This window comes from Lytechinus variegatus, chromosome 4 (assembly GCF_018143015.1).
Source record: "Lytechinus variegatus isolate NC3 chromosome 4, Lvar_3.0, whole genome shotgun sequence".
NCBI lineage: Eukaryota > Metazoa > Echinodermata > Echinoidea > Temnopleuroida > Toxopneustidae > Lytechinus > Lytechinus variegatus.
The window spans coordinates 21,105,890-21,119,255 of record NC_054743.1 but is presented as its reverse complement, the minus strand read 5'-3'; the positions used below and the strand labels follow the sequence as shown (position 1 = coordinate 21,119,255).

The following is a 13,366-nucleotide window of genomic DNA, read 5'->3' as shown; positions in this document are numbered from 1 at the left end:
TCACTTGACAACTGACCATATGGTTTTTTGGTGAGAGTAATGAGAGTACATTGTGTGTAAATTATGAATTTTACGAGCTATTGTCTGCTCAGAATAATCATGAAGCAAGTTCCTGCGCTGTATTATCCCAGCTGTGTATAGTGCACAGCCGTGCGAGGTTTTATGGTTCTATGGCGAAGGCTCACGTCACATTGATCTACATAAACTGGATGAGAGGTCGCACGCTGATTGGCTGCGCAGACACGAAGTCACCCCATACGCAGAGTGGTCGCCATCTTAGGACAGTACACAAAGCGGTCGATCTCCTTTTTTGTTTAGTTTGTGTTATGCACACGGTACTTAGGCGATCGCAGTAGTTTATCATAGAGACAGACACCAGACACTCGTCAAAGAGTGTCATTCATCGCAGCTGAAAATGTCGACTTACAGTGTGAACCAGATTGAGGACGATTTTGATGAAGCGTTTGAAGATAAAAGCGAAGATAACTTTAGTGAAGGATCTCTTGAGGAGGTGGTTAAAGAAATTTCATTGAAGTGGTGGACTTTGCTGTTCTTGTATCATTAAGCTGTGCATGGGGCGAATTCCCAGGGGCGAATTCGGGAGATTCTCGGACGGAACTCGCGTAATCATTGGAAATTATTAACATTGGATTAACAACGCACTTTTAGTCTTTGTTTGGATAAATTTTACATTTTTTTCTTCTTACGTTTAATATCTTTGGATTGTTCCTTTCTGATTTCTGTAGGCATATCTTTTTACCAACTCGTGATTTTTCGTTATAGATCTAACCTAGCAAAATCAAATGTGTGATATTAATTATTAGAGATTTAATTGTGACGCGCAGGTTTGAGACTTTCTTTTTGGGGGGGGGGTGGGGGCGGGTTATTGACAGAAAGGAAAGTCATGAATTGTATCTGAATATTACATTTTTTCCACGAAAGACTGTTTAAGAAAGGACGTAATTAGTACTTATCAAATTCGAAATGATAATAATTTGAATTTCGCGGTCGCTTTCAAACAACGGGGACAATAAAATTCGACCCATTGTTGAAAGGTGGTTGGTTCTAATTGCCGCCTGCGTGGGTCGAGGGGGGGGGGGGGTATTATGTAGGCATATGTGCAGCGTATAAGAATGTATCTTTTAAAACATATTCTTACTTTTATGCAAACTTTTTTTTTCAAAACTTATTTTGGCAATATGAAAGCTTTTTTAGATAAGCAGTTTTCAGCAGCTTCTTTTTGCCAATATGAAAGCTTGTCAGATATAGCAATAATTGATGTGCAAACTGGAATCTTGGTGAGCTAGCACTTCAACATTTCGTCCAACAAGTTCACTTGGATTTTTTTTTTGATTGGCAGAGAAGCATTGTAGCTATGGTAACCGCCAGATAAAATACCTGACATGTCCTTTCATGAAAGTTACGCTGTCCATTGCATTTCTTAAACCTGATCAGTTCATATTACTTTAAGTTTTTGAAATGTCACCATAACTTATCAAGTGTATGGACCTAGTTCTTGAAACCTGGACATAAATGTGGTCAAGCATTACTGAACATCCTGCATGGCTGAGTTTCAGGTCACATGTCTAAGGTCAAAGGTCATTTAGGGTCGGTGAACTTATAGACCATGTTTGGAGAATTGATATCGAAATCTTAACCAAGGAAAAAAAAGTTTTTGAAATGTCATCATAAACTTTGAAAGTTTATGGATCTAGTTCATGAAACGTGGACATAAATGCAATCAAGTATCCCTGAAAAAATTATTCAGTAGTTGTTTTCAAAGACAGCATTGCTGCTGCAGGCGCGACTGCGAGAGGTGTACCACTTTTTTTTTAAACAAGTGCACACATAGTTACCAATAATGCAAATAGCATTTCCATTTATTTGAAAGCAGGATAAAAGAGCATTGTAGATTAAATGCCTTGCTCACGGGCATAGGAGCCGCGGCCGGGGATCGAACTCCGGACCGTATAACCAGGCGTCTTATAGACCACTCGGCCACGGCACCTCCACTCTACCAAGAATACCACTTGGTAGTTGTTATCATTATATTTGTTGCTCTCAGACAGAAACCCTTAATTTGTCAGAATTCATTGAACGAATGTGACACAATTTCATACACATAATTGTTATGCTTGCAAAGTAAATAATGCTCTCTGCAAAATCTATTCAACATTAATTGCCCATACTAATCAGTATTCTAACTGGGCCGGACAATAGATCAACAAATATCTGTACTTAGTTCTGGGGCACTTAAAGGGGAGATCACCCGGTCGAATTGTTGTTAGTTGTAAAACTAGCAGAAAAATGATTAAAAATTCTGGTGAAGGTTTTAAAACAATATATCAGAGATTAGTAAGAAAATTGTTAGAATTTAATTTGTTTATTCTTTGATTTGTTTTCCTCAAACCTTTGTCAATATTTTGAATTATTTTTTTGGTGCTATTTATACTGTAAACTTTTTGTCAGGGTGAACTTCCCCTACTTGGTGCCTATAACTTCATACCGTTTTTACTCTCTGGGCGCTTTTCATTTTGGCAAGAATAAAGTAAAGGAAGTGACTATATTATTTTATTTGCATGGTCTTTATGATATTTTTGTATTTCCAAAATCTTCAGCAGGATTTGAAATATAATGCGAATGATTCCATGCTTCCGCAAGACGTTGCCGGAGGCATTGTTTTGTCAGATTATTCGTCATTTATTTCCGTCCGTCCTTCCGTTTAAGAAATCGACTTCTGACATATTACAATACTTGTAAATAAATGTGGCAATGATTTTTTTTTAGTTTGGGTTATTGTATCATTAAAGGTCACAGAGATCATATTTTGTTATCATGTCTTCAGAATAATTTGTGGATTATTATAACTTAAAATATCGGGATGATTATCTGATAAATAATGCGGATATCAAGGCAAGGGCCACAGAGGTCATTATATGCATGTAGAAATATCTTCAACTTCAAACTCAGTCCAAGTATGTTGGCATAAAGCTCTTGGGGAGAGAAGAGATGATTGCATTAGGGTTTTGTGTATCAAGGTCACAGAGGTCATTATGAACGAATCATTAGAGACCTAAATCCTTTTCCTGTTAGTCTGTTGGTTTGTTATAAAAATGTTAAAATCTTGGTTTAATCATTTTACTTTCTACGTAAATGTTAAAGTTTTTGTTTAACGTGTACTCATTCTATATTTCTGCATCGATTGTGTTTTGGTGTAAATGATCCTCGACTCCTCGTATAATAAGGGTACCACATTTGTGGTGATGACGATAGTTTGGTCAAAGATCATCTCGGCTAGGGGTCAAAAGTTCAAATAATGGGGTAGGGGCCACGTGTATTTTCTTGTTACAAAAATGTTTAAGTTTTTGTTTAACATGCTCTCATTTTTTTCTGCGTCAGTTATGCTCATACTTGGCAGAAATGACCCTTATATAATGCCACACGTGCGGTGATGAAGATGGTGAGGTCAAAGGTCATCTAGCGTTCAACATTTCAAATAATGGGGGCCATGTGCATTTTCTTGTTACCAAAAAATAATGGATTGGTTTAACTTTCTGTCATTTCTTTATTTCTGCGTCAGTTATGTTCATAGTACTTGGTACAAATGGTCCTTGTATATTACCATATTTTTTATGATGAAGATGATGAGGTCAAAGGTCATCTAGGGGTCAAAAATTCAAATAATGGGGACATGTGAATTTAAACAAAAATTGTTTAACTTACTCTCATTTCTTTATTTCTGCAATGATAGTGTTTATACTTGATACAAATGATCCTTGTATAATACCACATTTGTGGTGAAGAAAATGGTGAGGTCAAAGGTCATCTAGCATTTAAATAATGGGGGCCATGTGCATTTTCTTGTTACCAAAAAGGATTGGTTTGACTTTGCTGTCATTTCTTTATTTCTGCATCAGTTTGTTCATAGTACTTGGTACAAAATAGTCCTTGTATAATAAAACATTTGTGGTGATGAAGATGGTGTGGTCAAATGTCATCTAGGGGTCAAAGGTTTAAATCATGGGGACATGTGCACTTAGTTTTGTTTTGACTCTCATTTCTTTATTAAGCAGCGATTCTGTTCATACTTGGTACAAGCGATCCTTGTATAAAACCACATTTGTGATGATGAAGATGGTGAGGTCAAAGGTCATCTAGATGTAGGGTTCAAATCTTGGGGCATGTGCATTTTTAAAAAGTTTTTTGTTGTCTCGCCCACCAGAGGTGAAGACGAGATGTAGGGATCCAAATGTCGTCCGTCCGTCACAAACCTAATGACACATAACTCCACAACCGTAAGTCGCTTTTCAACCAAACTTGGGTGGTAGATGGACTTGGGGGACCTGCATGTTATGCTGCAGTCAGAGGTCACATGGTAAGGTCAAAGGTCATTTTCATTTCAACATTGAAATTTACATGCAAGACTCTCTTGTGACACCTAACTCCGCAACCGTAAGTGACTTTTCAACAAAACTTGAATGGTGGCTGGACTTGGGGGACCTGCATGTTAGGCTGCAGTCGGAGGTCACATGATAAGGTCAAAGGTAATTTTCAGGTCAATGTTAAAGTTTACATGCAAGACTCTTAACTCCGCAACTGTAAGTCGCTTTTCAACCAAACTTGGATGGTAGATGTACTTAGGCGACCTGCATGTTATGCTGCAGTCGGAGGTCACATGGTAAGGTCAAAGGTCATTTTCAGGTCAACATTAAAGTTTATGTGCAAGGCTCTTATGACAAGTGCTATTCCATCCCAGTCATTTCACAATGAAGTTTCGATATAATCCTCTTGCGTGCCCTCACAAATCATGATATTTCTGGTTATTTTCATAAGTGGGCGAGACACAAAATTACTTTTGCCCTGTTTAACTTACTCTCATTTCGTTTTTTCTGCAGTGATAGTGTTTATACTTGATTTAAATGGTCCTTGTATAATTCACATTTGTATTGATGAAGATGGGTGAGGCCAAAGGTCATCTAGGGGTCAGTAGTTTGAATAGTTTGGGCCATATGCAATTTTCTAATGAAAATGTTAAAGCTTTTGTTTAGCTTGTTATCATTTCATTATTTCTGCATCAATTGTGTTCATACTTGGTACAAGCATGGAGCTATAGAACATCGACAAGTGATCCTCGGGTAAACATCACATTTGTGATGATGAAGATGGTGATGTCATAGGTCATCTAGTGTCAAATGTCAAATTACAAATGTAATTTCTTTATTTTTGTATAAATTTGTTCAAATGATTATTAAAGTTATTGTCACATATGCCTACAAATCTGCATCAAAGGCCATGTCTTCGTCAAAAGATGTTCATAAATCATGTTTTATTGATTTCAATTGATTGATTTTCATGAACCACCTTATTATCAACCGATGTCGATACTAAAAATCTTTGCATCCGATTGGCTGAATTTAAATGAATCAGTGAAAATCACAGAAATTAACTTTTCATTAGAATCCCCCTGACATTTGTACTCCACATAAGCAGATTGATTTAAAGGAGAGTGAAACCATTGGAACAAGATAGCTTGTGTGAAAACAAAAAAATCAAAGAAACAGATCAACGATAGTTTGAAAAAAAATCGGACAAATAATGAGAAAATTATGAGCATTTGAATATTGCGATCATTAATGCTATGGAGATCCTCAAATTGGCAATGCGTCAAAGACGTGTGATGTCACTTGTGAAAAACTCTCACCATTTGGTATATATTTCACTCAAATTGCCTCTTTTATCACATCTATCAGTAGATCATGTGTTCTTTCTATAGGAGGGCATGTAATACAGATTTTCAAAGAATACATCATGGATAAAGAGTTTGTATCACCACAAGAAAAAGGAGAAAGAGACATTTTGATGGTATTTTATAGCCCATCAAAGTGAAAGTTGTTCACATGTGACATCACACATCCTTGTCGTATTGCCAATAGGAGGATCTCCATAGCATTAGTGATTGCAATATTCAAATGCTCATAACTTTCTCATTATTTGTCAAATTTTTCTCAAACCTTTTTTGTTCTTATTCTTTGATTTTTCTGCTTTGACACAAGCCTACTTATTCCAAAGGTTTCATCCACCTTTAACTGAATCTTGAAAATAAACCTATATCTAGCTAAATTTTATGTTGCGTTGAACTTACATCATCTATGGATGTAAAGTGCCACTCAGTCTTCATACTATGCTGAGGTTCTGAGATAGCTGCCATTACGTCAAACTTCCCTTTGAAACAATACCGCAGTTCGGATTGCGAACTGCGGTGTTGTACCCCATTTTCCATTTGGATCTCCTAAAACTCATTTCCAAGCCCTTATCAACCGCGCTTGGCCAAGTAATCCAGGGGTAATCCCCGCTGTCTCAATTTCACCCCCACAGGCCAGTATATGAGCATTGAGCAAAGGACGAAAAGATAAACAACAGCTGCGCTATTACGTAAGACTTCTCTGCCTGTAGTAGGACCTTCGGAATGAAATTATTGTATTCCATATTTAATCACGTTTTCAAAGGCATATTGTATTCAGTAACCCAATGTTAGTCCATTTTCAATTTCGAACGAAGAAAATCGACCTCGGAATAAGGAAAGTAAGCGAATAAAAATGACGGCATGCTTACAGGGACCGCACTCAGCGCTGCGCATGCATCCCATCGTGTGTGGCCCCCTGCTGTGACTGTATATGCCGGGCTGTTGTTTTATCTTCAGACCAACGTCAAGAAACAGGTGTTTTGATACTTAAATTGCTTTCTTGAGGCAGTTACGGCTGGAGAAGAGAATTGATGAGAAGGGGAACTGGGGTATAGTGTTCTCAAATGGAAGTTTTTCGTCATTGGCATTTGTTGTGAGCAGATTTGTCAAGTCACTAACTCATCTCGTTCCCATTTTATGTACAGGTGCCAGATGTAAAGTTCGACTCAACAAGAACTTATTCTCTCAAGAAATCGGATCTGGGTAATGGTACCTACTGGCAACAACAGAAGATAGTTCATTCATTAGCTGAACAGGTAAGTCATATTAAATATCAAGTCCACCCCAGGAAAATGAATCAATAGAGAAAAATCAGATTAACCTTACACTGAAAAGTTAATTAAAAATTTTTGCTTCTTTTTCACAATATACACTTATTCCATATATTTGATATATTCCATATTACACAATTTTCGAAATTTTGTTTTAAAAGGGGCACAAGAAATACATAAATAAATAAATGCCTTATAACTATGCCAGCAAAATTATCAATTGTAATTCATAATATTTTATAATTTTGTGTAATTATGTTCATGGGCATGTTACATGTATGTAATGATTCAACTGTTACATTATATTATTCTGTGAATTTCTTTTTGTTGTACATAGCAGGAATAGTCTTGTGCATACCATTATCCATTTAACAGACACAATAAATTCAAATGAAAGGAAATGAAAGTTACATTGTAGGGTTTCATAAACCCCAAGTTATGAACAACTTTATGCCTGACTGATGCCCTGTGCAGTGCTTTAAAAAAAATCAACAAACTTCAACAAATTATTAACTTTCCATGTAGAAAGATCAGTAATGGTGGGACAGAAACTTTGTTAGCGCTAACCATGTGCAAACAGAGGGCTCTGTAACAACCAGTAATGTGGCAGCATTGCCTAATGTCACTACAAAGCATTAAATATTTACATCTTGGATCAACGTGTGACACCTGAAAAATGTCACTGTGGCCTGGTCCTACTTTTAGTGTGCTGTTAGCGCTAACAACATTTCTGTGCGACCGGTTTTAACTATAACCAATGGAAATCGAATAATAATAATAATATAGGGTATTTATATTGCGCACATATCCACCTTGTTAGGTGCTCAAGGCGCTCCTATATTACCCGGCTAAGCTAGGCGTTCAGAGCGCACACAGCTTCTTAAGGAATTACTTCCTACCGGTTTACAATAAATACATCCATGAAACATCTAATAAACTTGAAGTTATTTTTGACAACTAAAAGGAGTTGATTTGATCTTAGTCCTGTAATAAAATGGTACAAAAAAATTAATTATAAGTCTGTGGTAAGCCCCCCCCCCCCCCCCCAAAAAAAAGAGGAAAAATCAATTTGATTGTACAAATGTGTTAACTCTTTTGAAACAAGGGCACAAATTTGAAGTATTGGAGTAATGCACAGACATCCCAAGTATGTTTTCAAATGTGGATTTGAGTTTCAACCACCTTTCGAAAATTTAAAAATTGGCTGTAAAAAGAGGATCAATGTAGATTATAAAATGAGTTGAGTTAAAGTGATAAACATCATCAGGTCATTCTGTGCATATACATGTTTGTGGAATTTTGAAGACAACTGGCATGCCGTGTAATGAAAATGAAGTAATTAATGGATTTATATAATTAGAGCACCTGTTCTGGAAGAAACAAGGTGCAAAATCCCTATTACTTTTGGGGCAAGGCTGCCAGTTATCTAGGGCAATTTTTTTTCACTCCTCAGTCCGCAAGGTCAAGAATCTATCTAGTCCAGTTTGTAATTCAAAATTCTCATCAAGGGGGAATTAATGGCGGCTGGGGGCGATATAGCCCCTGAAATGCTCAAAACAGTCCTGGAAACTCAAAAAAGTAACACAGGAAAATCCCCATTTGTTGGAATGTTAATGGTTATCCAATGATGCAGACTCAGGAAGTGTGATGAGAAAATTAGCCCTCAAAAACAAAAATTGAATTTTTTCCTGGTTCGCACCATCGAAAATCCATCTAATTCCATTTTAATTTTCAAATCGTCTTTCTGTCTTTTGTCGTTGCAGAAGCCACTCAACCCGCCGACCAATTTGACACACAATCCTTCACATTGTTTCCATGCCCATGGAGGTGGTATACCGGCCAAGGTGGATGTGGAGGACAAGGTTGGAGGATGGGAGATCATCAAAGCCATGTTGGGCTATGTCTGGCCCAAGGGTGACCTAGCTATCAAGGCAAGGGTCATTGTGGCCATGTCACTCTTGATCGGAGCAAAGGTAAGTTGGTCCTTGGTAAGTTGGCTGTAGTGTAGCCTATTTTTTATGTCAAAGTTAGTTCATTAAGTGCTCAGGAATTTATGAAAATAATTTTCAAATCTTCACGAAGGGATGCAAATGATATTTGATTTACTGAACTATATAACAACATGCTTACAAAAATACTTTTATAGTAAGAAAGTCTGTGGCCTTGATATCAATAAATTGAGCATATAAACCTATCCTCTAAAGTCTGGAAACTGTCGTCTTTGTAATTGGAGAAAAATTCAGTTATGTCTAGTTTGAAGAGACCTTCATATGATAAAAGTATTAAAACTTTATATTTATTTTACAATACTTATAATGATACTGTTGTTTATCATTACAATATTTTAAACACTGCTATCCAGGTCAGACGCTCCAGCATTCAATGAATTTCTTCCTACCAGGGGCCCGTTGCATAAAACTTTTTACCTGAGAAAACTCAGGTTGTTTTTACAGGAGTTTTTGCCCTGTGTTAAAGTCAACGGCAGAAATCAGACTAACTTCAGTTTTCAGCTTTTCCCAGAGTTATCTCAGGTGAAAAGTTTTATGTAACAGGCCCCAGGTACTAATTTTTTTGTTATTCAACTAAGTCGACAACATGTTTTTGTCCATAAACCATTTTAGATTGAATTAGAATAAAAACCAAATTTGATTCTGTGTTTCTGTTGCAGGTTTCCAATGTCTATGTCCCATTCCTATTCAAGTATGCTGTGGATCACCTCAATGAATACCAGACAGCTTCAGAAGCTGTAGCCTCGACGGGGACAGGTCCTACGGTTGTAACCGCCCTCCTACTGGGCTGTAAGTTCATCATTTGCTCCTGACATTTGCTTCCCCAAATGATGCTCGGCCTTGTGGGATGACCCAAGTTATTTCTGTGAAAACAGCAGCATATTTGTGAGGGGGTAGGGGATTGGGCACCTAACAAAATTTGACCAAAAGTGTATTTTTTTAAAAATCATTGATTATTACTGACCAATCGCACTTCTATTTATTCTCTTCATTGGTGACTTCCTTTTTTTATGACTTGGTCATGCATGAAAAATCATGAAGACTCAAAGCAGATGCAGAGATTGGGAGATAGCATGAGGAAGATAAAAAAAGACAGCTTGGCCATGTGTATTCTGGATAAAACATCCAACAAATCCTTTCAAGAAACGCTCCCCAGATCTATGAGGATATAGGTTTTACAGCCTTTTACATGAACTTAGTGTTTAGTACAAATTACCCCTGTTTGGTTAAAGACCATGAGAAAGCTTGAAGCCTTCAAAAGAGCTCATGAAGACTTCATAGGCAACGTGATAAGCAAGATCTGTAAGAAGCAGTAGACAATACTGAAGGTAATTTTTTTTTCCCAGCAATTTAAAAAAAAAAACAACATTTGAACATGTTGTTGTTATTGTTGATTGGTTTTTAACAGTGCCTTCATTCAAAATAATTGACTATTGATGTGACTTAATACTGGGTTGATTAATTATTTCCTTTATTCCTGTCATCCTTTCTCCTCAGATGGAGCAGCGCGTGCAGGAGCATCCTTCTTCAACGAAGCCAGGAATGCCGTCTTCGCCAGGGTGGCCCAGAATTCAATACGACGGGTCGCTAAGAATGTTTTCACGCACCTCCACCAGCTTGATCTTAGCTTTCATCTTTCCCGCCAAACGGGGGCGCTCTCTAAGGCCATTGATAGGGGCAGCAGGTTAGTAAAGACTGATCCACTAAGTAGTGCTCAATGAGAATATTTTTTTTACTTTCAGTATTGACATTGATTGATATTAAGTTGAACCATCAACCTGTTAGTAATGTCCACATATTGCCTAGTCATGACCCATTTCATTTTTTAATGTGTTTGTAATGATAATATATTCAATGACTTATCAATAGTCTCAATGCCTGTGAAAAGGTTAATTTTCTTTCTAAAGATAATATTTCTGTTCAAAAAAAAAATAGTTGTGGCATTGTTAAAATGACAAAGGTTAAAGATGAATACCAGTTGTGGTAACGATCACAAAATGAGTGCGAACAGAGTCCAATGAAATTACCACCAAAGTGTTTGTATGTATAAATAAAATATTTGTGCCAAATAGCTCTGTAAGAAAATGCATAATAAGCGCAGAATTCCATCAAATGTAAGGGTATTTTTCGAAGCAATATTATTACATTATCCCACATATGCTTTTTTCTCTGTTAGTAGTCATCAGAATTATCAATTTTGACAAGGTTTCATGAATTTACAAAGATAAGTTTTTATTGTACCAGATCTAGATGTATGACAACATTTTGACAATTAACCGTGATTTTAAAAGACTTTCTCATGAAGTAACCGTTTGCTGCAGCTGTCTTTTACCTTTAAAACAGTTTGTAAATTAACCCTCATTCAGTCTATCAGTCTTGGGGGAGAGGGGATGGGGGCTTAGCATTTTGTTGTAGTTTACTCGTTCATGACAAACATTTGCATGGCAGTAGAAAATTATGTATGTTTTCATAGCTACATGTAAATTTCACAAACTCTACCTTATTTATTTTGTAAGAATTAACTATGCTAATTTGTGTATTTAGTGTGTGGCTAGAAATCTGTGAATAAAGCCCATGAATTTGTATTTTGTTTGTTTAGAGACTGCAGGATTCTGATCAAATGTACATTAGAAAATTGGTAGCAAATGTATTTCTTATGTATTTCATTAATTTTGAAATTCCTTGATGATATATGTATATTTTTTTTGACTAATTGTTTTTTGGGTTTTTTTAATAGAAATTTTGGCAATACTTTTTCAAATGTAAAAAACGTGAATTTACTTTGAGTAGTAATTTTTTTACAAAGATTCTACAGTTTTGGCTATAAACAGTTTGAATTGCATTTGTTCATGAAATCATGTTTAGGGGAAATTTTTGGTCTGACTACTCTGACATGCACTTATATAATGTTACATAATCTTGAAATTTTATTGTCTGGGTTCGCAAATTTGGTATCAAAGGTTGTGTTAGATTTAAAAGAAAATAGTCATGCAGTGTCGTGGTGCATTCTTTTCACGCTACGGTTGGCAACATGGGCCATTAATCCCCCCTCCCAGCTCATTTATTTCAGGTGAAACTAGCTCCGCAGTAGACCAATTATCTATTTGTAAAATAGTAAACAAATATTGACTGCTAATGAGGGTAATAATAAAACTTATTGCCCTGAACTTACCTTGAACTATAGGTTTACATTTTCAGAGACTTAAGGTTGAGGGAAAATAGGCCTTTAGTCTGAAGACTGTTGATAGTCTTGTTATTGCCCTAATAAAAGAGCCGTCAATATTTGGTTTGTTTACTGATTATTCTTTGAGCAGGGCAATAGTAAAATCTATTCCCTTGCTCAAATCATACAAATTGATGTATACACATGTAGCATGTATCAGTGACATTTTAAAAATCTTGTCTGAAGATGTATCAAATGAAAAACACAGAAATTGATGATTATTTGAGTTTAATGTCTATGATTTTGATTTTATTGCACTTGTGTGCAGCCTGCTTCATGTTTTTTTTTTTTTTATAGATATTGATTGCTGTTAAATCATGTCCGAATTTCATAAACAAAGTAGTATTATGTAAACAATATTCAGGTCAATATTCCCTTTCTGGAATCATGGTTGCTAGTGCAAATACAAATACATGTAGTATATTATGAAATAAAATTACAAAAATATCATCTGATTTTATGCATTATTCAATCATGTTTAGTTTTAGCAATAGAATTATAAGAATATGATTATTTTGAATTTGAATTCATTTTTCTTCGACATAACAATATAATATAACATAGATATAACAAATATATATTGACAATAAATCAGGTATAAATCATTTAGCATAAAATTAATAGCAGAAGATGGATTGCCATAGTAAGCAAAAAAATGCATGAAAAATATGACAATGTATGACAAATGTATTATGTATCCGTTTTCAAAGTATTTTTAAAGTAAAGTTATTAATGGGTTAGCAAGTGATTGTAAATGGAGAAGACTTAGAGGGACAGCTGAGAGAAGTTGAATAACATTGTATAATCTGAAATTGTGGGGAAAGATAATAACACCTAATATGTTGCCAGCCACCCCATAAACCAGCAATAAGCATCAGGGAAGGTTCTGTGTTAAAACTCAAAATAATAATTTGGTCTTTAAAATGTGAAAATGAGAAATTTAGCCTATTTCAAAGGTAAAAGAAATAATTGCAGCAATTATTTCATGAGAAAGCATTTGAATTCAATGTTAGATCTGCTGCATTGAAATCAACTTATCTTTGTGAAATCTTGAAATCTTAGCTGGAAACCAATAATTCTGATGATAATTAACACGAAAAGGCATATGTGGGACAGTGTA

At 35.8% G+C, this 13,366-nt stretch overlaps 1 protein-coding gene across 2 annotated transcripts in view; it reads left to right on the top strand.

The window, feature by feature from the left end:
* The window catches only part of LOC121413606 (ATP-binding cassette sub-family B member 7, mitochondrial-like), a 34,661-nt gene that overhangs the window by 11,503 nt on the left and 9,792 nt on the right, over positions 1-13,366 (top strand). Inside the window, exons 1-5 of one of the 2 annotated variants that reach the window (XM_041606496.1) lie at positions 340-511; positions 6,889-6,999; positions 8,778-8,987; positions 9,683-9,812; positions 10,521-10,707. In XM_041606496.1, the coding sequence (XP_041462430.1) occupies positions 416-511; positions 6,889-6,999; positions 8,778-8,987; positions 9,683-9,812; positions 10,521-10,707 (734 nt within the window). In that variant the 5' untranslated portion in view covers positions 340-415. Of the gene's footprint in view, positions 1-339; positions 512-6,888; positions 7,000-8,777; positions 8,988-9,682; positions 9,813-10,520; positions 10,708-13,366 lie in introns of those variants that run through there. The other variant, XM_041606495.1, reaches the window with a different exon arrangement.